This window comes from Apodemus sylvaticus, chromosome 15 (genome assembly GCF_947179515.1).
Source record: "Apodemus sylvaticus chromosome 15, mApoSyl1.1, whole genome shotgun sequence".
NCBI lineage: Eukaryota > Metazoa > Chordata > Mammalia > Rodentia > Muridae > Apodemus > Apodemus sylvaticus.
This window is the reverse complement of record NC_067486.1, coordinates 2026781-2051037: the sequence shown is the minus strand read 5'-3', so window position 1 is coordinate 2051037 and position 24257 is coordinate 2026781. Positions and strand designations below refer to the sequence as shown.

At 45.6% G+C, this 24257-nt stretch overlaps 1 protein-coding gene across 4 annotated transcripts in view; it reads right to left on the bottom strand.

The window, feature by feature from the left end:
- Brwd1 (bromodomain and WD repeat domain containing 1) overlaps positions 1-14572 on the bottom strand; it is an 88216-nt gene extending 73644 nt beyond the window's left edge. For all 4 annotated transcript variants that reach the window (XM_052158897.1, XM_052158892.1, XM_052158894.1 and 1 more), the window contains exons 1-5: positions 14440-14572; positions 14308-14366; positions 14195-14224; positions 14031-14090; positions 646-796 (exon numbers count right to left, since the gene is read on the bottom strand). In XM_052158897.1, coding sequence (XP_052014857.1) covers positions 646-796; positions 14031-14090; positions 14195-14224; positions 14308-14366; positions 14440-14488 — 349 coding nt within the window. In that variant the 5' untranslated portion in view covers positions 14489-14572. The remainder of the gene's footprint in view (positions 1-645; positions 797-14030; positions 14091-14194; positions 14225-14307; positions 14367-14439) is intronic.
- Positions 14573-24257: the final 9685 nt, after the last annotated feature.

Below are 24257 nucleotides of genomic sequence, written 5' to 3'. Positions count from 1 at the left end.
TGGATTTGAAGTATGCTAACATCAGAACCAACACACGTGCCCATTAGCAGTTTAGACACATGTATACATACATACAGCATATCTCACATAGGTACTTAGTCTAAGTCAGTTATATGAAACTAACAGAAAAAGTATAGCAGTTCCAAACATTTCACTAGCACATAACTTAGCAAAAAATTTTAAAAAATGGTAAAAAAAAATAAAAGAAATCATGCAAGTTTACATTTTTGGTGCATGTTTTTCAAGCTGCTACTGTATGTTTAAAAAATCATTCCTCCTTATTATAACAAAGAACTTTCAGAATCTAAATATCAAAAGAAATAATCTAGTATTTAAAGAGTTTATTATACATATACAATTACATCCATTGAAGTTATGAGTGAGCTACAAAATGGAAAAAACTAAGAACTCACATTGATAAAACCTCAAGCACATCTTAAATTCAAGCTTTTTAGCTTAACATCTATGTCTTTGTAAGTTTTTGAAATGGAGGACCCACTGAACACATGATAAAATGCGAAGATCTATCCTAACGGCAGAGAATGTATAGTCCATAGCATTGCATTACCTTCCACAGTGCTTACACAGCTTCACAATTATAACCTAAGCTACGAATACAAAGCACACTTCTTCAAATTAAGGTACCTTTTGCTGTTCGTAGCAAAGACTGCCTTCCTGCACCAAGCAAAGAAGTGACTCTTGAGATACTGGGCGGAACCTCTTTATCCAGCATCGGACCGATGCGCTGGCAGATCTGTAGCAGGTGGTCAGGAGCCACATGCTTATTGGACAATACCTAGTTGGAGAGGGAAGTTTTAATAACATTGCATACAACAGTACTCAAACATTCTTTTTATTTATGGTAGCCAGTTAAAATGCGAAAATCACACTGAAAACTATAAAACATAGTAAGAAAAATTAAAAAACAACTTAAACAGTAAACTGTCTAAAGCCTAACCAAAATTTCAAAATGTTTCTTTACAGAAATTGACAGTATTTGGTCTCTGTCTGTCTGTCTCTGTCTCTGTGTCTCTCTCTCTGTTGTTGTTGTTATGGATTTTCAAGACAGGGTTTCTCCTGGCTCTTCCAGCCTCTGCCTCCCAAGTGCTGGGATTAAATATGCGCATCTAGAGCATGATTTTATTCTAAAACTTAAATGCAAATGACATAGAAAAGGGAGACCAACTTTGAAAAGGGGCAAACATTTCAAAGACATGTTGCAGAGGTACAGTACCATAGCCAGATGGTGTTAGAAGACAGGCAAATCAATAGGAGAAATTGTACATACATAGAAAGGCTGACATATTTCTAAAGCACTCATTTCTGACAAAGGTGTAAACTGGAGACAGTGAAGAAAATGTCTCCCAATAAATGGCACTGGAACAAAACTTTTAATGTATACTTTTCGCTGTGGTTACATATGTGGGTATGCACATGGGCCAGATGAGCAGCAGCACTGACTACTACAAATGAAACCATTAGACCTATCATAACACAATGTACATGGCAGATATAATCACTGTATACATTTCTGAACTCATCACTGAGTAAGTTACTGCTATTCTGGACTTCAAACAACTTTCACACTGGTAAGAGAATCAAAACATGAGAGACCAAGTGAAATACTAAGTACCCATCTGATTAAGAACTTGTACCTGGAGCAGATGAAAAGGGCTCAGCCCAGAGTTTGTAGCAGTAATGAACACACTATCCAAATACTACCCCAGCACTCACCTGTAAGAATCCAATTGTGCAGACATCACCAAAAGAAGGTGATCCAGGTGTCAAATGGATGGGAAGACACCAGAAGAGCAAAGCACTGATCCAAGTGCAAGCCATTAGGAACCACTGCTGTTATCAGTATACTGGTCTGGCTAGCATTAAAGACTAGCCAGAAGCAAAAACTAGTCAGACACTTCTAATGCTAGCACTTGGGAGGAAGAGGCAGAAGTTCAGTCCCATACTCAGCTACATAGTAAGTTCAAGACTACTACCTTGACCTCTCAAACTCAATCTCAAAGAGCAGAGGCAAAACAAAACTGAGAAAAAGAACATGGAGAAACTTCAGATGGGTACATAAGATACTAGAGCTTCTGAAAACAGTATGGCCACTCCACTCCTAGGCATCTATCTAGTAGTATGTGAAACACACACTCACGTAAGTAGGCCCATTAATACTCTCCATGTTTCAAGCTATCTGTGTATAACTGTTTTGCCTGCACCTGTGCATTACGTGCATATCTTCAGACCAAGAGGGAGATTTCCCTAGAACTGGAGTTAAGGATGATTGTGAGTTACCAAGTGGGTGCTGGGAACCAAACCACCAAGTCTCCACAAAAGCATCCAGTGCTGTTAACCACTGAGTCACCTCTTTAGGCCATTCATGAATACAAAAGCTTCTTTTCAATGAAGGAAAAACCAATTTCTAGTAACAAATGAGTATATACACAATACCAATATAATGCTTAGCAATAAAAACAAATTCTTAAGCCAAGCACAGCAGCTTACACCTGTAATCAGCTTTAGAATGCAGACTCACACTCAAGATCAACTTGATCTACATATCAAGTTCCAGGACAGCAAGAGTTACAACAGACTTTTAAAAGACCTAAAAATATGATTCCACAACTCTGCGCAAGTGAGCAGCACTAGTTAAACAGTGGTGCTCGGCCTTCCTAATACCATAGCCCTTTACTAATTCTTCATGCTACTGTGAGCCCAAACCATAGTTATTTCATTACTACTTCATAACTATCATTTGCTCCTGTTATGAATCATAATGTAAATACCTGATATGAAACCCCCAAAGGGGTCAAGACCTGCAGGTAGAAAACACAGGAATTAAGTCTCAGTAGATCACTAAGGAGGAGAAAAGAGGTGATCAAGGTGGTCAGGGAGATGTGGGAGAGGGACCTAGGGAAGTTGGGATATTATATACATTCATTAACATATATCAAAGAATAAAGAAGCTCAACTAATATACTGATATGGTACAACAGAGACCGTCTACATGTGTGAAGGTACCAGCAGAACTCTTCACTGTTTCACTGTGCTAACAACATTCTGCTTTTATCAAAGTCAACACTAAAATAGAATCATTAGGCAGAATGTTAACTATACTTCAATAAAGATAAGCCACAAGAACGAAACACAAAGAGAACTGTAACTTTAACTTACGGAGACAACCACCATTAAATGACATGAATGCATCTCAAATAAAACGGAATGATATATATATACATGTATACACACACATGCACATACATATATAGCAGGCCTTTAACTCAGAGATCCAACTGCCTCTGGGCTTAAAGGCATGTGTGTCACCACACCCCGCTCTTTTTTTTTTTTTTTTTTTAAGACAATTTCACTCTGGGCCCTGGCTGGCCAGGAACCTGTTAGGCATATCAGACTGGCCTGTAATTTGTATGCTTTCCTAGGTCTCCCTCCAGGAGGCAGGAATTATAGGTGTGGATTGTTGTAATGGATTTGTGACTCTGGGTAGGAGGTTGCAGGCTGGTTTGCCTGTTTGGGGAGGTGTTGTTTACAGTTCTGAGAATTTAACCCAAGGGGTGCTGGAGAGGTGGCTCAGCAGTTAAGAGCACTGACTGCTCTTCCGAAGAAGGTCCTGAGTTCAAATCCCAGCAACCACATGGTGGCTCACAACCATCTGTAATGAGATCTGACGCCCTCTTCTGGTGTGTCTGAAGACAGCTACAGTGTACTTACATATAATAAATAATAAATAAATTTTTTTAAAAAGCTGGCCAGGCTGGGTGGTGATGGCACACGCCTTTAATCCCAGCACGTAGGAGGCAGAGGCAGAGGCAGGTGGATTTCTGAGTTCGAGGCCACCCTGGTCTACAGAGTGAGTTCCAGGACAGCTAGGACTACACAGAGAAACCCTGTCTCAAAAAACCAAAAAAAAGAAGCTGGCCAGATTAAGAAGCTGAAAAAATGAAAACACAGCTACTTCCCTCACAGGCACTGAATACCAAAAGACACTAAAACACTCCCTAAAAGCTAAAAACATACAGTATGTAGTGTATAACATACTGTTATACACTAGATTGTATAACAGTAATGGTGACTTTTCAATGTGGAAATATCATGTTGTACTGGAATACATTCCTAATAAATGTGTTGTTATATAGAATTTTAGTGAGTAGTTCTGTTATCTACTTTGCTAACGATTGCTACTCTATATTTGCTCTATAACATGGAAATGGGGTTAGACAAAAGCCACAGTCACACAACCATCTTGGGTTCAGAATAGGCCATAAGCAGAAGGCCACCCATAGCATCAAACGCACCTTGGACCAGAAATGCTAATGCGGACTGCAGGTGCAGTGGGCAGCAGAGGTACACAGGTTCTGCAGGGCTGGAGAACTGGGTCAGCATCAGAGCACTGGCTGCTCTTGCGGAGGACTGGGATCTGGTTCCCAACGCTCCTGACACTCTCAACTGCCTACTCTAGTTCCAAGGGATCGGACACACGCTTCTGACCTCAGGTTTGTTCATGTACATACATTCAAACAAACCACTCATACACACAAAATAAAAATTAATTTCAAAAAACTGCTATGTTGTTTTGCAAAGGAAGCAAGAACCTTGAGTCTTGAAGATGAGAACCAGAGGCCGGCCATTAAGAGGACAATAACCAACTGAGAACACTGGACAGCTATCACATTTAAACTATAACAGCAGCTGGCAGAACTCTATAGGGACCTTCAAATGCCACAGAACATTTGAAACAAGTTGAAAAAGTGAAAATGTTCCAAAAATCAAACCACAGTCACTCTGAAGACAAATGAACCATTTCTGCAATGGCTCAAGATAAAAAGTGGACTGACAACAAGAACGCCAAACCAAACTTATACCAGTCTGGTCTGACCCACAACCACCTTCTAAATGGTGAATCTCACATCTGAGAAGCCCAGAAAATACATGAGATGCAACAAAAATTCTCCAGGCTAACAAACCCCACATCTATAGCAGCATTTGTAAGCTGAACACACTAAGCCACAAATTTGACCTTGTCAGCCATAATCACCCAACTTCCTGCCAACTAACTACCACTTTCTCAAGTATGTTAACAACTCAGCAGTAAGAGCCCTGGCTGCTCTTCCAGAGGTTCCAGGAGCACACACAACAGCTCCCAACCATCTGTAACTAAAGTCACAGAGTATCTCACACCTCCTTCTCAACTTTGTGGGCACCAGGTATACATGTAATGCAGACATGAAGAAAAAAAACCGGAACACATAAAATACAACGGTTTACCTAGCTGGGTACGGTGGCACACACCTTTTAACCCCAGCACTCAGAGGCTAAGGCAGGAATATCTGAGAGTTCTAGCCTGGTCTACATAGCAAAATCTTATCTCAAAGTAAGTAAATCTAAATATAAACTTAAGTTAATGTTTTGAACATTAATCCTACTTTAATATAGGTTTGTCTGCTAAAATCTTATGATCTATAATTTGTGCTCAATTCATTCTTAGTTCTTTTTTGCACCAACCTGATAAATCAAAGGCTCTACAGGTTACAGCTTTTTTTTCCCCCACAGTACTTGACAATAAAAATAACCCACACTCTGCTTAATAATATCTGACCCATTATTTCATCAGCTTGGTTTATCTGAGTACCATGTCTCAAAAATAAAAATGAAGATAAAAATAAAACACTGAAAAGACAATCTTCTTTAAAAAAAAAAAAGTGTTCCAACTTAATGTAATCAAGAAAAACCACGCAGGAGCTCAGGAGGCAAAGGCAAATTATGTGTGAGTTCAAGGGCAGCCCAGTCAGAGCTACACAGCGAGATGCTGGTGTCTTGCCTGATAACCGGCATCAATGCCCTGGCCCCACACAAAGGGATGTGTGCCACAGAATGCACACTCATGTGAGGGTAGATACAAGCAGTAAATGAATAAAGTTAAGTTTTAAACAGAAGGCAAGAGAGTGGCTCACCAGTTAAGATCATTTGAGGGGGCTTGCAGAGGACCCAGGTTTGGTTCCAAGCACCCACATGCTGCTCACAATCATCTGTGACTCTAGTGCCCTCTTCTGGCCTCTATGGGCACATGCAGTGCACAGGTGTTATACACGTTATACACGGATATACATAAATCTAAATATTTTTGCAATTTTTTTTTAAAGAATGTAAACCAGGCCAGCAAGATACCTCAACAGGTTAAGAGTACTCATCCCCAACCCTCATACCCTAAGTTCCATCCCTGGATCCCATGTGGTCAGAGGAGAATACTAATACTAACTTGCATGTGCACGATGATGCTGAGTGCATGTACATACTCAAATAAAAGTGTATATTCACAAAAAATAAAAATAAAATAAAATAGTGTTTGCTGGGAAGTGGTAGCACACCTTTAATCACAGCACTCAGGAAGCAGAGGCCAGCCTGGTCTAGAAGCGAGTTGCAGGTCAGCTAGGACCACCCAGTGAAATAAAATAGTTATTTACAAACATGAAAGCAGGTCAGATGTGGTGGCACATGCATATAGTAGTCCTAGCACTAGGGAGGCAGAAGAAGGCAGATCTCTGAGTTCAAGGCCAGACAGGTCTACATGAGTTCCAGGACAGGTAAAGCTACAAGTGAGACCCTGTCTCCAAATAAATAAATATGTGCACACATACACTAATATATGTTGAATCTTTTAGAACTACACCAGAAAGGTCACAAATGCTGAAATCCTAAAGTCTTTGGAAGGAAGTCTTGCTCTTACCCTCAAAGCATGCAAAGTCAGAACAAAACAATACCTAGGGGTCAGTCAACTACAAACTACAAAGGCCCAGCTGCCACTTACAGCCTGTGAGGAAACAGTCTATTTTTACTAAGGTGAACATATCATCCATCAGACCATCTGTCTTTCCATTTTATACAACAAACTCAGTGCAAACTGAAATACCCAAACATAGTCATACTATGTTCAACACAGTACAGGCTGACAGACCACTGAGAACCTGTCTGGAGAGTTGGAGTGGTTCTCCAGCGTCTCTGACCCTAACTAGCTACTTACTATTGCCCACCTGTACTTCACCTATGTCTTCTTCACAGTGTTAAGTAAAATCCTTTCTGCAGTGTCGAGCAGACTCCATCTTTCTGTGTTTCTTGTTGCTTTCTGAATTTAGTTTGTTTTTTTTTTGTTGTTGCTGTTGTTTGGTTTCGCTTTTCAAGACATGGTTTCTGTGTAGCCCTGGCTGTCCTCGACCAGGTTGGTCTCCAACTCAGAGATTTGCCTGCCTCTGTTTCCCAAGTGCTGGGATTAAAGGTATGCACTACTTCCTGCCAGCCCCCACCGTTCATAGGGCTAACACCTGGAGGCACTGTAACACCTACCTGTTTCCACCCATGTATCAGAGAATTGCCTTTATGATTTTATTCTATTGCCATAAAAATTTCATGCAACTGTGGCCACCTTTGGAAACATGGTGCTTAGGATAACCTAAATCTTAGTTCCCAGGCTGCAAAATGAAAAAAAAAGAAAGAAAAGAAAAGAAAAGAAAAGAAAAGAACAGAACAGAACAGATAAAGAATCCTATTCATGTGGCCATGGTTAAGCAGAACAGTAAGCTGAGCTGCAGCTCAGTGAGAGAGCACTTGTGTAGCATGCACAAGGCCCAGGGGGTGACTGAAAAAAACTCATACCCAAATGCTACAAAGCCTCCTCATTTGGGGCTGAGGACACAACTTCAATGTTAAGGGCATTTCTTGCTGCTCTTGCAGAGGACTTGGGTTCAGTTTGTGGAAACCACATGGTGGCTCACAACCATCTGTTACTCCAGTTCCAGAAAATTTCATGACCTTTTCTGACATCCACAGGTTAACAGGAACATATGTGACACACAGACACACACACATTGCAGGCAAAGCACTCAGACACATGAATTTTAAGTGTCATCTAAATAAGGGTTATTTTCTAATTTTAAAATACTAGGTCATCAACAGTAAGACAAATTCTAATCTATCTTTGCTTAAGAACTAAAGAAATTAGAAAGAAAACACACAAATTGACAACAGGACAAAAAATGATAAAGAATCAAAGTGACCTTTATCCTGAAGACACAGACCTCAGTGACCAGGTGAGCCTGTGGGAACAAGGAGCACAGCCAAGGCCAAGTGATTCAGGACTGCCACACCCATCTCAGCACCAGGGGCAGACGCAGCTAGCTTCTTATCTACATTTTAGTGATCTAAATCAGGTACCCTTCCTAGATACAGATAATTTCATTCATAAAGATGTTCTCTTAAGACCCTACAAATGTAAATTAATTAAAATGTCATTTCTAGCTGCAACCTACAAATACTGATGACTTTAATCTCAATGTTCAGGAGACAAAAGCAGACAGATTCCTGTGTTCCAGGCCAGCCAGAGCTACAAAGGAAGCTGTACTGATGTATGGGCACATCTTTTTGTAAAAGATTTGTTCATATTTTATGTGCATCGGTGTTTTGCCTGCATATGTCCATGTGTGTCCATGTGAAGGTATCAGATCCCCTGGAACTGAAATTACATACACTTGTGAGCTGCCATGTGGATGTTGAGAATTTAACCTAGACCCTCTGGAAGAGCAGCTAGTACTTCCATATGCTAAGTCATCTCTCCAGCCCCTACATGCACATCTTAAAGCCTCTTTTTAGATTAAATTATTATTCGACTTGTTATACAGAACAAAGCTGGTAGGGACCTGGCAAAACAGCACGTACCTAAAATGCCAGCATGCAAGAAGGATGAATCAGAGTTTCAAGGCTAGCCTGATGTACATCTAAAGCTCCAGATGAGCCAGGACTACAGAACACAAGCCTGTGTTGTAGTAAGGGAAGAAGGTGAGACAGGAAAACACAAGGAAAGGATGGTGAATAAAGGAAAGAAAGGCAACACTGAGATTAGCTAGTAAGAGGACTGGAAAGATGGCTCATTGGTTAAGAACATATGATACTCTTGCAAAAGACCAGAATTCGATTCTCAGCACCCATACTGTACAGAGTACTGCCAGTAACTCCAGCTCCAAAGGATCCAATATCTCTGGCCTCAAAGGGGACCCGAACTCGTGGGCACATCTACACATGTACACATAGTTAAAACAGAACAGTATTTAAAATTTTTATGTGGATTGAGTGTTCTACCTGAATATAATCTATATACCACAGTGTCAGGTGCCCTAGAAGGCCAAAAGACAGCATGGGATCCTCAAGACTGGAGATAGACAGTTGTAAATTGCTTTGTGAGTGCTGGGAACAGAACCCAATTCTCTTAACCACTGAACCATCACCCAAATATATTTTTTTTTCTTAAAAAGTATTTACTAGACAGATAAAAAAAGTTCTAATTTAAGGTCTAAGAAAAACTGCAAGGTGCCCATCATGGCAACACACTTAATCTCAGCACTGGCAAGCCAGCCAGAACTGCCTTGTGGGATCAGTCATGTGAGAAAGTTCTATGTAGACATTTAAAATTGTAATGACAACCAATCTCCTAATAACAGTACACTGTATGGGTGAACTGCTTCCTCTTACTAGCTAAGGAAGATACTACCTTATATAAAATGCTGTCCAAGGCTCCTGAGATTGTCCAACAAGGAAGGAGCTAGAAACACACATGGAAGAAGACTGACTCCAACAAGTTGTCCTCTGACCCGCATTTGCACTTTGGCATATACACACCCATACACACACACCAAAAAGGTATGTCAACACTTAATCTAATCTACAGCAGAGGGAGACAGACAGACCCCCTCCTAAGACACCTGCTTTGACTGGATCCAAGACAGCCTCTCTACATAGCTCAGATTGGCCAACCAATCACCTTTGCCTACAGACAAGATGGTCTCTGCTCCTTTTCTCAATGAGCCCCTCACCTTTACAAACCTAGCCATTCTGAAGTCTCAAGTTTAGCTCAAGAGTTCTATTCCCTCTCCCTTACTACTTACAAATCATGAAGATCCCAATTAAATTCTATGACTTCACAGGCCTGTTAATAAAGAGCTAAACACAGACAGAAATCTAGTCTCTCAGTTCCTTATAGGAAAGAGCACTCTTGCTCCTAAGTACAAGTTGGATAAGCAGCACAGGCACAAATGTTAACTACAGGGCAGCACTGTAAAGCTTTATTAGAACCAACTGGAACGCTTTCTAATTTCTAGTGCCCACATGCACCATAATGGATTCCAGTTTGGCTGACTTGGTGCCCACGATGGACATCCAGAATGTATAAATCCCATCAAATGATTCTTGTCAAAGGATTAGAACCACCAAGGAAAAGAAGCATGAGAAATACTGTGATAAAAGCAGATGACTAACCTCTCATTCTCTTCAGTAGAATAACTGTACAGAAAAGAACTATTTAAAGGTTTTAAAATTGGGGGGCGGGGTGTGCTGCAGTAAGTTATTTTTTTTTTTAAAAAGGTTTTAAGATTATACTCAAACCAAGCATTGTGCTGCACACTTGTAAACCTAACACTTTTTGATTTGGGGGCAACAAGATCAAGAGCTTGACAGAGGTCATCCCTCAGCTACGTATTTCAAAGCCATATAGCCTGGGCTACATGAGACCTCACCTTAAGCCACCCAACCTGCAAAAAATGTTATGAAGACATGTGGAGAACCAGAAGAAAACATCCACACAGAATCTGTGATACAGGCACTCAGGAAGTTTCACTTTGGCTATGCTAAAAGTTGAAACTGGCTGTACCCGCAAAAAGAAATGGTCTTTTTATCAAGGCATGGTGGCATACTCCTGTAACCCCATCACATCAGGGCAGAAGTAGGGAGTTCAAGACTAGCCTGAGCTAGGTGACATCAGTAAGTGACAACAATAAGAACCTAAGATATATATAAATGTGTAGAATCTGCTTCAAAACAGTCCAGATGGGACTGCCAAGAGGGCCCAGTGTGTAAAGATGACTCCTGTGAAGCCTGTAACACCCGAGTTCAATCCCTGAGACCCCGTGGTGGAGCGAATTGCTCTCCCCACTCAAATACCCCCACACACACCCCAAATGAATGTAACTTACACAATATAAATTACAGGAGGGGGAGAGATGGCTCAACAAGTAAAAGCACCAGGACCCACCCTGGAAGAAGAACCAGCTCTAAGTGTCCTCTGACCATCACATACCTGCCACAGTACTCCAGAGACTACCACACACACACCTCCAGCAATTACAAAAAATATTCTACGGAATATGCCTAAAAAGGAACTCAATAGGGTCAGAGGACACTGGCCCACAGGAGCCTCAATGGGTGAGAACCGACACAGCTTACTGACTCATCACTGGGTAACAAGTAACTGGTGCCTGGGTCAGTGTTCAATTCACCTATGGGAAAATTTCACTGATGGGAATTAGAATACAATGCTTCAAATGGAAGCATAAACACAACAAATGGTAAATTGTAATCTATGAATATTTGGGGAATAATTCCCATTTTGTGTATGCTTCAAATAGCACTCATCTAAATACTAAAGAAAGTGATAATATGTGAAGTCTAGAAGCTACACAAACATCCTCAACAAAACAATAGCAATACTCCAGGGCCAGTAGATGGCTCAGTGAGTTCCACCTCCAAACCCCACTCCTGCGCCCTTGTCCTCAACAACCAGGGGAAAGAAAGGGGGCAAGGAAATGATACCCTAGCAGTGACCAGGCAGGTGACAGCAGCACGAGCTGTTCAGTCAAGACAGAAGACAGTTCTCTCAGACCTTTACAGCACAAAAGCCCTATCTGTGTGTGTCTTATCTTATACCCAGTAGGAGAGTAGTGTCCCCAACAGCTTTGGTTTTCTTCCCTTCAAAGGCTGTTTTTTGTATTAACAGAAGTAAAACTGTGAGACAAACTACTTACACCTTCTTTAGACCAGGAGATAGAAAGAAAGGAAGGAGTTGTGGCTACAAAGTATATACCTCTCTGACCTGGCTGGCTCCAACTCAGTAGCTGAGCTTTCCTGGGGCTGTAAATCAGAATCAGGGTCCTTGTCCAGTAGAAAAGGTACGTGGTTAAACCCTGCCTGTGGGTACAGCACTAGAAGACACATTGGATCCACATTCCAGCATGCACCCATCCTACAAGCCTTTTAAAATTTCAAACGTAAGAAAAAAAACTTGGCTGGGCATGGTGGAACACACCTTTAATCCCAGCACTTGGGAGGCAGAGGCAGGTGGATCTATGTGAGTCTGAGGTCAGCCTGGTCTACAAAGCAAGTTCTAGAACAGTCAGGGCTACAAAGAGAAACACTGAAAAAAGAGGGGGGTGATGTCAGGAGGAGGGAAAAAAAACCCTACAAAGAGAAAACCGTGTCAAAAAAAAAAAAAACAATAGAGAAAAAAGAAAAGGGCACTACATGGCTGTACATGCCTGTCATGGTTTGAGGATGGATGGCAGAGGCCCACTTGTGGAAGTAGGTTTTCTCCTTCCTCCACCTGGGGGTCCCCGGGAATAAACTCACATCCTTAGGGGTAACAGGAAGTAGTTTCATTAATAAGTCATCTTACCCACCTGAGCATTTGCTTCTTAAAAATAACTCTCAAAAGACAAATTAAACAACACCCAGCACCCTGTTTTATTCAGCAACTGCACCTGTCATGGCCAACACCTGGCTGAGGAAAGGACAGTGGTAGAGGCTCTAGACCAGTGGTCCTCCGCCTTCCTAACGCTATGGCCCTGTGGCCTTTTATACATACAGTTCATGCTGTGGTGACCCCCAACCATGAAATTATTCTCGTTGCTACTTAACTGTAACTGTACCACTGTTGTGAATCGCAACATAACATCAGCTATGCAGCCCCACAAAGGGTCGGCCCACAAGTGAGAACCACTGCTCTAGTTCTTGCCATGTGCTACTGAGCACTCTAGTTAACTCAGCCTTGCAAAGCCAAGGTGTCTAGACTTGACTGCTCACATGCACTACAGACACCCTGACTGACTTTTTGTTCACTCTAGAACCCGTGAAGTCAGTGAACCGGAGCTCTCCTGTAATGCCCGCCCAGCACGGAGGTAGAAAGAAGCAGGGCTGCGAGGCAAAGCCAAACAGGCCTGTGTTGTCAAAAAATCAACAGCACACTGATCTCAACCTTCTGTAATAAACATGCTCAGTGTGAGTTAACAGGTCTTTTATCTTAAAAGTGTCAAAGATATTCTCCTGGAACATTTGTGTTCCATTAATGATAAACAAATCCCCAAAGCCTCTGCTACCTGGATAAAACTGAATTATACACAAGAACCTCTAAGCAAGTGTAGGGAGAATAAGGCAAAGGAAAATAAACATAACCCACACGTTACCACTCCTCAAGACTATTAAGACAGACAGACAGACAGACAGACACACACACACACACACACACACACCTTTAGTCCGAGCTCTCTCGGAAGCAGGATCTGAGTCAAGGCCAGGCTGGTCTACCTGAGTTCAAGGCAATAATAACGACACCCTGTCTCAAAAAATAAATACACAGACTGATGGATGACAACTTAAAGCCTCAACAGCTACATACAGCAATATCAAGTCTGAGCCAACTTTCTAAGGTAGTCAACATACAGTCCACGGGTTGGAGAAGCAGAGGTACCGCACTGACAAATTCACCAAGCAGAACTTTGTGCGATCCTACAGAGGAAGGGGGGCAGAGGGGCCACTTCTCCACTACGGACTCTATATTCCTAGGAAACAAGTGGTCTGAAGGTCTGGGCGGGGCAGAAAAGGAGAGACCAATAAGAGCTCGAGTTACAAATCGAATGGAGAGCGGAGAGAGCGCCCCTCTGAGTGGCTGGCGGCCACACCTGGAGCCCCAGCCCGGCCGCGAGCCAGAACGCCCCCGCCTGCGCCCGGCGCCGCCCCCAAGACCGTTTTCTGCCAAATCCTCCCCCACCCCGCCACCGCGAGCCCTCCGGGGGTCGGGCCCGTCGCCCCGGGCCGTCCCGGCCACCGTGGACCCCCCACCCCGGGCACGGCCCGCGGCACCCGCACGGGAGCAGAGACCCGGCTGGCGGCGCGGGCGCGCCGAGGACGCGGGAGCTGCTCACCAATTCCTCGTAGCTCCTGTTGTGCTCGTTGCCCTCCCAGTCCAACCTCTTCGGCAACAGCTGGAAAGAGACACGAAAGGCGTCCGGGTGACCACCGCGGCCGGGAGGCCGGGCGGGACTGGGACGCGGGGACGGGGACCGGGACGCGGGGGCGGCGGACCGACCTGGTACTGCTCCAGCTCCTGCACCAGCACCTGCGGCAGAGAAGACTCGCGGTCAGACCCCGTCAGCTGCCCCGCTCGCTCCCGGTTCGCTCGCCCGCCCGTCCGGCACTCACCTGCGCCGCTCGGCGACACGGGCCAGCTGAGAGGTAGCGGGCGATGAGGAAGTACAGCTCTGCGGGGAGAAGACAGAGACGGTCAGCGGCGCCCGCGCGTCTCCGGGCGGAGGACGCGCGGCCGTGTCTTACCCGACTCGATGAGAGGCACCGGACGTCGGGCCGGCGAAGGCTCCGCCATGGCGGGGCGCCGGACGGGAGCGAGCGAGCGAGCGAACGAGGGGAACGTGTAGGCCGCGCCGAGGCCTGACCGGGCCGGCGTACCCCCAGCTCCTCAGGCGCGCGCCGCCGCCGCCATGCCGTGCGCGCCGCGCACCGACGCGTCCGCGGCAGGAAGTAGCGCGGGACGGAGGGGCGGGGAGCAAAGTAGTCCCCCCCCCCCCCCCCGCGGGGAGCCGGCGGCGTGGCACGACGCGGATGTGGCGCCTTTGCCGGGAGGCGGGCCTCGCCTCAGCGTCCTGCGCGTCGGGGGCGTGAAGCGCAAGAGGCGGCGAGCCAGCCGGGGCTGCGTCCGCGGAGCGGGGCGGGGGAGCTGGGGCGCGCGTGGCCGGATCCCTGCGCGCGGTGAGGCGGCCGCCCGCCTTTGTGCGGCGGCGGCGCGGCGAGCCAGTGCGGGAGGCGGAAGGGGGCGGGGCGGAGCCTGGGAGGACGGTCACCTGGGCTCGGGCTAGGGAGGAGCCATAAGGAGGACGGCGGCTCCCCGAACGGAGACTGCGTCACCACCTGCCCAGCAGCCCGCCCCGCGCCTAGTGGAGGATTAAAGATGCCCGGTGCGAGTGACGGAATTTGCGGGTCCGCGGTGATTTGGGGGGGGACTCAGAGGGGCCGTGGGAAGCGGGCTGCGGCCACAAGTGTCAATCGTTATGTTGGAGAGGTGGAAGAAGAGTTCCAGGAAAAAAATCCCCCTAATTACCGCACTAGCCTCCTGACCCAAGCGGATCTGCTTCACCGTGTCCTGTGTGCGCTGACAGGCTCTGACGTAGGGTGCCACACAGAACTAAACATGGCCATTGTTAGATTTATTAGGCAACATAGAGGCAGAAAAAGAGGCCTGACCTCAAACGACTGACTGTTTATTCCAAAACACCAAAGGACAGTCAGTCTTCCTACCGAAAAGCGAGCGCTGGTCGCGGACTAGGGTGCGGCAAGGGTGGTGTTTGCATCTATAAAGAGTCTGGGGTGGCTCCGCATTCTTCCCCCCCCCCCATGGCTGACCGAGCAAGGTCATTTGTAGGAGTCCTGTCTTGTGACCAAGGCGTTCTATCAGCCTGTCATCCTCGTGGCTGCGTGCGAGCATAACCTCTGCAGAGAGTGGAGGCGGAACAAAGTGTCCCAGTCGCGCTGGGCAGTGAACCTTAGACTGGCTCCAACTATCAGGTGTATAATCTTAGGCAAATCACTTAACCTCTGTGTCTCAATTGGCCTTATCTGTAAGTTGTAGTCGACCTTGCTACTCCTATGGCGTAAGGATTTTGTGAGTGAATATGCATTTCAAGCCTCTGGGTTGACTTCGCTAATTACTTGGAAAGTACATAATGAATATGTAGATGACCCACACCAGTTCAGAGTAATGCTAACTCAGCAAACACCAAGAGGTAAGATAAAGTGGAGCAGTAAATTCCCCCGTTCCCCATCCAAACAGTTAGGTGTCTTTTAAGGGAAACACGAACTATAATAAGATTTAGGGCATTGGTGTAAAAACCGACTTGCCTGAGGGAAAGATATGGAACTTTCACTCCTCTGGGGACTTCTTGCACCTGAAGGAGAAAGCCAAAGAATTGTAGCTTCCAGCTGAGGATGTCAGTCGGTGGCTTGCCTGAATTTGATCTGGAGCAGCACAGAAACAGAGCACCTACTAATCCCAGCAGAAGCAGAGGCCAGAGGTTCAAGGACATGAAACATGGCTTGAAGAGAGCCCAAGATACATGAGAGCTTTTAAAACAGGTTTAGTCCAAGTATTTGGGGTGACTGGTGGACAGAACCAGAAAGCCTCCAACTGAAGTTGGGAAAACTGTAAGTAAAGTTTCGGTCAAGGAGAGATTGCAAGTTGAGACCAAGATACAGAAAAATAGTACTCAGTAAATCTGAGAGTAAATCAAAGAATGCTGGAACTGAAGCCATAAGGATGAAGAGATGGGCTTGGTGCAGCAGTGAGGAAACCTGCTGTCAGTAGGCATACAAGCATAGTTAGTGTTAAAGATAAGGCCTGGAGAGATGGCTCAGTGGTTAAGATCACTGGCTGTTCTTCCAGAGGTTCTGAGTTCAATTCCCAGAAACCACATGGTGGCTCACAAAATCTATCACTCCAGTTCCAAGGGACCCGATACCCTCTTCAGACTTCGAGATGATAGCACATACATACAAACTGGCAAAACAGACATTCACATAAACTGAAAAGTTAAATTGTTAAGATCCATAATTACAACACCTTATTTGACAATCTGACCCAAATATTCCCTTGTGACATACCAAGTCCTCTGGAAGATGAAGTGTTACTGACCACTAAGCCTTCCAGTTCCTTTAAATGTTTAGATAGACCAAGGAGTTATATATTCCATTGCCTAACACTATCATAAAGTAAAATGTAGTTCCCAAACAGTTACAAGAATCTTTATCCCAAATGCTGGTCATTGTCTGGAATTAAAGTTCTAATCCTAGGCAGGTAACAGGATAGCCCTTACATGAGATCAGAGATGAGGACATGAGCTGTAACTCAGTGGTACAGCACTTACGCACGAGGCCCTGGGATTGGCCACAACACCAGCTGAGAGGGGAAGGAAGGAAAAAACAGCCCCAGCAGGAATGCCAGTTTTCTGCTTACACAGCGGCATAAAGACAGTTTTCAGGAGTTGGCCCTCCCCTTACTCCTGGTCCTAGAAATTGAACTCAGACCATCAGGCAGCAAGTGGCAGCAAGCAACTCCATCTCCTGAAACTCACCACACACCCCCAAGTCACACACAACACACAAAATGTTCTAACAAGGTGGACCATCATCTCATTCAACTTGGTCCAGAGATCCTGATGATGCATAACATACCCACCAGGGAGAAGAAAAAGGAATGAATGTGCTACCATTCAGTAGTGCGGCGGTAGCTGCCTGCCAGACAGAACTCTCCAAACAAGACTAGAATTGCGTATGTCCCTAACACAAGTCAACACATGCCATTCTGGAATTACCCCAAGGAGATTGTACAAAGAACTGAATTATTTTAAAAAAAAAATTTAGCAAGATTAGAAAAGTCTCAAGAACAATCCATGCAGAGACTACAGTCGCTGTCTCCACTCTGATATGTCTTGGAGCCCATTCCTTTCCTGGGCGAACACAGAAAGCCCATAGAGCTGCATCACCACGTACAGTTATGCCCCAGCCTCACAGAGAGGGCACACAAAGAAGCCTAAAGAACTGTGGAACCACCCCCTGCCGGGCGAGCAATCAGCGGCAAGCAGGAAGAGCCAGCACCACCCAGGTGAGCCAGCACCACCCTCGCTGGAGTCCAGTGCTTCACTTTACCACGCAGGGAAACAGGTCTGGAGAATAGGTTACATGACTGCTCAGTCAGCACACGATTGAAAAATCTCTAAGGCCAAGTGGTAAATGTGTGTTGTCAGTTAGCCCATATTTTAAGAATGAGGGCCAGGCAGTGGTGGCACACGCCTTTAATCCCAGCACTTGGGAAGCAGAGGCAGGCATTTTTTCTGAATTCGAGGCCAGCCTGGTCTACAGAGTGAGTTCCAGGACAGCCAGGGCTACACAGAGAAACCCTGTCTCAAAAAAATCAAAAACAAAAAGAATGAGGAGGCTGAGGCCTAAGGAATTAATGAATTTCTCTAAAGAGTCAGTGAGAAGGTTAAGTGGGTAACAGTGACTGCTACCAAGCCTGGCAACCCAAGTTCAGTTCTCAGGACCCACATGAAGGTAGAAAGAGTAAACCAGCTCCTGAAAGATGTCCTCTGACCGACCTCTCTATTCTCTCTCTCTCTCTCTCTCTCTCTCTCTCTGTTTGTGTGTGTGTGTTTTAAATATCCCTAGGACAATAGAGATCAGTAGTTAATACTTGCTGTACAATCATGAGTGCCCTCTGAATCCCAGGACCTATAGGACAAGCTAGACATCATAGCTCCAAAGAATCCAGGGGACACTTGGGGCTTGCAGGCTTCCAGCCTAGCCAAAAAAGGGGGGAGCCCAGATAGAGATCCCACCTTAAATAAGTAATCAGAGAGTGCAAAAAAGGGAGAAATCAATCACCTTGCACAGAGCCCTGTACACAATTTCCCCAGACCTGCCAACATGAACTGGGAAAGCCCACAAGGCCTCAACTTTACACAAAACTACCAGCAATTCAGGATTGCTGAGAGTGGGAGAAATAGTCTCCTCAAGGGAAGAGCACATCAGACAAATCTCCAATACCAAATGCTTAGCCATAAACATATGCATCAAGTAGCAGTATACACACTGAGCACATTATATTTACAAATATATTTGTATGGACTAGAGAGATGGCTAAGCAGTTAGGAGCACTGACTGCTCTTCCAAAGGTCTTGAGTTCAAATCCCAGCAACCATATGGTGGCTCACAGCCATCCATGATGAGATCTGACACCGTCTTCTGGTGCATCTGAAGACAGCTACAGTGTACTTGCAATAAACAAATCTTTTTTTAAAAAATGTATATGCATGTAATGACAATGAAAAAAAAGAAGCCATGAATTTGAAAAAGAGCAAGGAGGAGTATATAGGGGGGTTGGAGGGAAGGAAGAAATAATGCAACTATATAATCTCAAAAATAAAAATATCGGTGGGAAGCCAGGAGCTACATCCCTCAGTTGGAGTGCCTAACATGTAGAACCCCTGGGTTGGATCACCTGCATTTCACAAAACCAGGTATGGTAGTGCATGCCTATAACCCCAGCACCCAGGAGTTAGATACGAAAGATCAGAAGTTCAAGGGTGGGCTTCCCCACATAGTGTGGGATAAGTAAAGCTTCATCTCAATTTCAGAAACAAAACAGGAAAAGCCACCACAGTGGAGGCAAATCAGTCTGACCGCAGCAACCACACAAGAGAAAATGTTCAGGAAATAAAGGTTCAGATTGCCCAGCATATGTGAATTCAACCCTTAAATCCCACTCCCAGAGACAAACAGTAGGTTAGGGGCTGGATATCCAGCTACACCTTGTAATCAAAAGTTCCAAACCAGGGAACTTAGTTCAATTGATAGCATGCCCGGTTGGATGGTTGCATATGTAACGCCTGAAATTGAGTTCCCAGAACTGGCATAAATCAGGTGTGGTCACACACACCCAGAGGAAGGAGGATCAGAAGTTCAAAGTCATCCTCAGCAGGTAAAAGTGTTTAGCATGCAGGCCCCACGACCAGAGTTCAAGCCCCGAATCCAGACTCCTCAGTAGAAGGGAATCAACTCTTAAATGTTGCCTTCTGACCTCTGTATATTCACAGTGGCATAGGCACACCCACATGTGTGTATACTCGGTGGTAATTTAAATTTTTTACGTATATATAAGTGCACACCAGAAGAGGGCATCAGATCCCATTACAGATGGTTGTGAACCAGCATGTAGTTGCTAGGAATTGAACCCAGGATCTCTGGAAGAGCATCCAATGCTCTTAACCACTGAGCCATCTCTCTAACCCCGGTAATTTAATTTTTAAGCAAGAGTTCCAGGCTAGCCTGTGCTCCCTCACAGGACTGTCTCAAACCAGAAAGGAGAAGTCAATTTTTGAAATACTGAAAAAACAAGATGGGGAAGTCTGTAGAAATTCAGTGTCTGATAATAGGTTAATGGAAAACAATTTTGATGCCGTGTGTCACTCTTTAGCTCTGGCTGGCTTCAGCTCTCTGTAGACCAGACTTGACCTTGAACTCACAAAAAAAAAAAAAATCCCACTTCTTCCTTGCTGAGATTAAAGGCATGCACCACCATGACTGGCTCTGTTAACTGAATTTAGATTCATATGGCAGGTACTGGTGATGAGCCCACGAGGTCAATGGATTCTGAGGGCCACAAAGTGGGAAGTCCTTCATACAGTCCTTCAATCAGCCCCTGGAAGGGAAATCAAGTACCCAGAACCCTGGGTCATTAGTCATTCTACAACACTACCTTGAAGGCCTTCCACAAGGCAGGCACTCCATGGTCCAGGCGGGCTCCAGGTTTTCCTAGTGTATAAATAAATCCCCTAGAAAACAGGAGTTAATGTCTTAACAGATACTCAGATTTTGAAACAATAGTGGTATCTTGAGACAGAGTCTCACTTATATAGCCCTGGATCTCTCAATGTGGTTCAGGCTGGCCTTAAACTCACAAAGCTTGGTCTTCTTAGAGCAAAGGAATGCACTCCACAACCTTCCTGGTCCTATTAAGCCCTCAGCTGCTCACAGGCCTTGCAGCTACCCCAGAGGCCCCTCATTCACCCACCTGCGATGGTATCCTCTTTCCCTTCAAGGCCAACCCAGCCAGCTGTCCCTTCAAGCTACTCATCCCTGCTTCCCTCAGCAAATTGTTTCCACATTTAATCTCCCCCTCCAACTCCTGCTTCTCCCTAGCCACTGACTTCTGTGCCCATGCGTTCCCACTTGCAGGCGTTGGCCCATGTCTGTCCCCAAGCCTTTGAAATATTCCTCGCAGCGTCAGAAGACAGTGTGATGGGACAAGACCTTGGGACAGAGGAGCTGGTCCTAGAATGGGTCTGTGTTTGAATGTCAGAGCAAAATAACTTCTCTGTGAGCTTGGTGGTGCTGGAGATCAAGCGCAGAGCCTCAAAGACCCACTCTTCGCCTGTCAAGCTGCCACCTCATCCACTGAGGAGCAGCTTCCGGCTAGCTGTTCAGTGTTGTTTGTATTCACCCTGCATGTGGTTCTTCAGTCGGTTCCTTCCTTCCAGCACGAGGGTCCCAGGGATCAAACTCAAGACAGGTTTGGCAGCGAATGGTCTTGACCAGGTGAGCAACCTCACCATCCCTGTCTAATAATCTTCAAATGAGGGTAGCAACTAAAAATGAATGATTTGTACATCCTGGGCACTGCTGAGCCATCCATACATGGGTATAATTTAGTGTCCATGACACAGCTAGCTAGGCTGTGCACACAGAGAGAATCTTGTATGGACATTACACAATGCCCAGCTCATTCAGGAGGCTAAAGCAGGATGGAGAGCTTGAGGCCCTGTCAGATTATACAGCAAGACCTTGCCTCAAAGCAAGCAAGCATGGAGGGCGAATGAGAGGGACAAGCAGTTTTTGTTTTTGGTTTTTTTGGATTTTTTTTTTTTCGAGACAGGGTTTCTCTGTATAGCCCTGGCTGTCCTGGAACTCACTCTGTAGACCAGGCTGGCCTCGAACTTAGAAATCCGCCTGCCTCTGCCTCCCAGAGTGCTGGGATTACAGGCGTGCCCCACCACCGCCCGGCAAGAAGGACAAGCAGTAAAAGTGCTTACTACCAATCCTGAGGACCTGTGTGGAGTCCGTGGACCCACATGGGGGAAGGTGAGAACTGACCCCCAAAGTTGTCTTCTGACCTCCTCGATACACATACCACCACGGCAAGCACACACACACTACAAATGTTTTCAAAAAATTTAACAACCTAGTTTCAACACAGTATTCAAAAATAATTCTCAGCATCAGAATTTAGCACTAGAGTGCTTGTGGCCCTGGGTCCCTCTTCAGTTCCCTAGAAAATAGGTCATAATAGAAACATAATCCCAGCAGTTGATAGGCAAGAGGATCAGAAGTTTAGAATCATCTTTGGCTACACAAGGAGTCAGAGGCCAGCCTGAGCTTCATGAAACCCTGTCCCAAGAATATAGAAGAAAACAAAACAAACAAAAAACCTCCAAACTTGTTCTCTCCATTCCCTTCACTTTAGTCCCTCAGTCCTCAGAGTCTCCCCAATTCTAAACCCCTTCCAGGAACTGCGCATTTCCTGAAGAATAGTTTTCTGTCTGTATAGGTCTTTCTTATTTCCCTCAACTTCAAAAACCAAATTCACTGGCTTTATCTTAAGCTCTGTCAGTTCTCCCATACGATACACATTGGAAAAGCTGCCAGTATGTTGTGGCTCAGACAGTCTTTGTCCTTGGGTGATCCTGGGAAGAACACCCTTCACTCAGAGCCTAATCAGTACCTGGAAGTGAAATCAAGTACCAGGAAAAGGCTGTGTATAGAGAGCTCCTCTGGAGATGGGAGGGCAGGCTGGGGAAGAACCGAGGTTTCCTGCACCTACATAGCTGCGGCTGATCACTGCTCCTTTCCCAGACGATTGCACTTCACATGGTATGGTGGCAATCTCCTCCAGCCCTTTAGGGACTTGGGCCTCTTCACCTGGGTCAGCTAGCTGACTTTGAGGGAACCTGAGTACAGCCTGCTAGAGTGCTGAGGGAAGGCTGCCCACATCCTCGGCAGTAGCCTTCATCGTCTCTCCTGTTATGCTCAGCTAGGCCTTCTTGTTCCTTTGGAACTGTCACTCAGACAGTAGGTTTCTGTCAGTGATCTCTGCAACCATCCACTGAACTGTCACTCAGACAGTAGGTTTCTGTCAGTGATGTCTGCAGCCATCCACTGCAGCCACCAGAATGTCACTCAGACAGTAGGTTTCTGTCAGTGATGTCTGCAACCATCCACTGCAGCCACCAGAACACACTCTGCCCATTTCCTTACACGCACCCAATGTTCTACCAATACCCAGCTTCAAAGGAGACACCCAGACCCCAAACTCTCATCTCATGGATGACCCTGAGTCATCCATGCTCCCCACCCCTACCTCCAATTAAACTCTGAAACCCTAAGCTCACACACATACACACACACACCACCACCACCACCACCACCACCACCACCACCACCACCACCACCAAACATCACATATGCAGGTCATTGTAGAACCAGTCAAAACTTCCTGCCAGAGGATTCCTGGGTTGTGAGCCCTTCACACCGGGATGAGTACTCTCTACATGCAATTCTGCTCCTACCTCCAACTGCTTCCTCTATCTGGTGAGACCTAAGCTCAGTGCACCCCTCTCAGAATCCTATAGCTGCCACAATTGACCCAGAGGGGAGGCCCAGTCTACAAGGCTCTCTCTCCAGCCTAGCCTCTCCTGCTTCTCTGTCCTATCCCTGTTTCTGCCCTTCTCATCCTCTAATTTGGAGGCAGCAGAGGCATGAGGTTGCCTTTGGGCCTTCTGCAGGAATGCTCTTTCTCCAGAAAAGCTATTTGTAAAATGTCACTTACAGTGAGATCCTCCCTAACACCACCCTAAGAAGGGGGCTCAACCTCACCCTACACGTTCCCTCCTCCTCCTCCTCCTCTTCTTCTTCTTCTTCTTATTCTTATTCTTCCTTTTTCTTCTCCTCCTCCTCTTCCTCTTCCTCCTCCTCCTCCTCTTCCTCCTCCTCCTTATCTGATTTTATTGGGGGGCCAACTGCTGAGCTTACATGTGTGAATCAGCAACTATGCCTGGATCCTGCATGCTTTTCCTCCACAGCTCGGAGCTCTCACTGATGTCTTCTCCTTCACCTCTCTCTGACCATTCCCCTCCTTCCACTGTCTGTAGGCACACAGACATTCTCTGAAGAGCCCTTGTTATTCACCAGGACCATTCTAGAGCTATCCCGAAGTCAAACACACAGTGAGCACACAATAAATGTAAGTAAACTGATGACATGACCACTTTATGGTATGGGAAGGAGTTTTGTTCTGTTTTTTTTGTTTTGTTTTTGGCTGGCTGGCTGGTTGGTTGGTTGGTTTAGTTTTTCCAGACTTGGTTTCCGGACCATGTAGACCTGGTTGTCCTGGCACTTGCTCTATAGTTCTGGCCAGCCTTGAACTCACAGAGATTTGCCTGTCTGCCTCCTGAGGGCTGGGAATTAAAGGTATGTGCTACCAGCATCCAGCAGGAAAATTTCATTATAGATATGAGAGAGAGGAGCCAGGG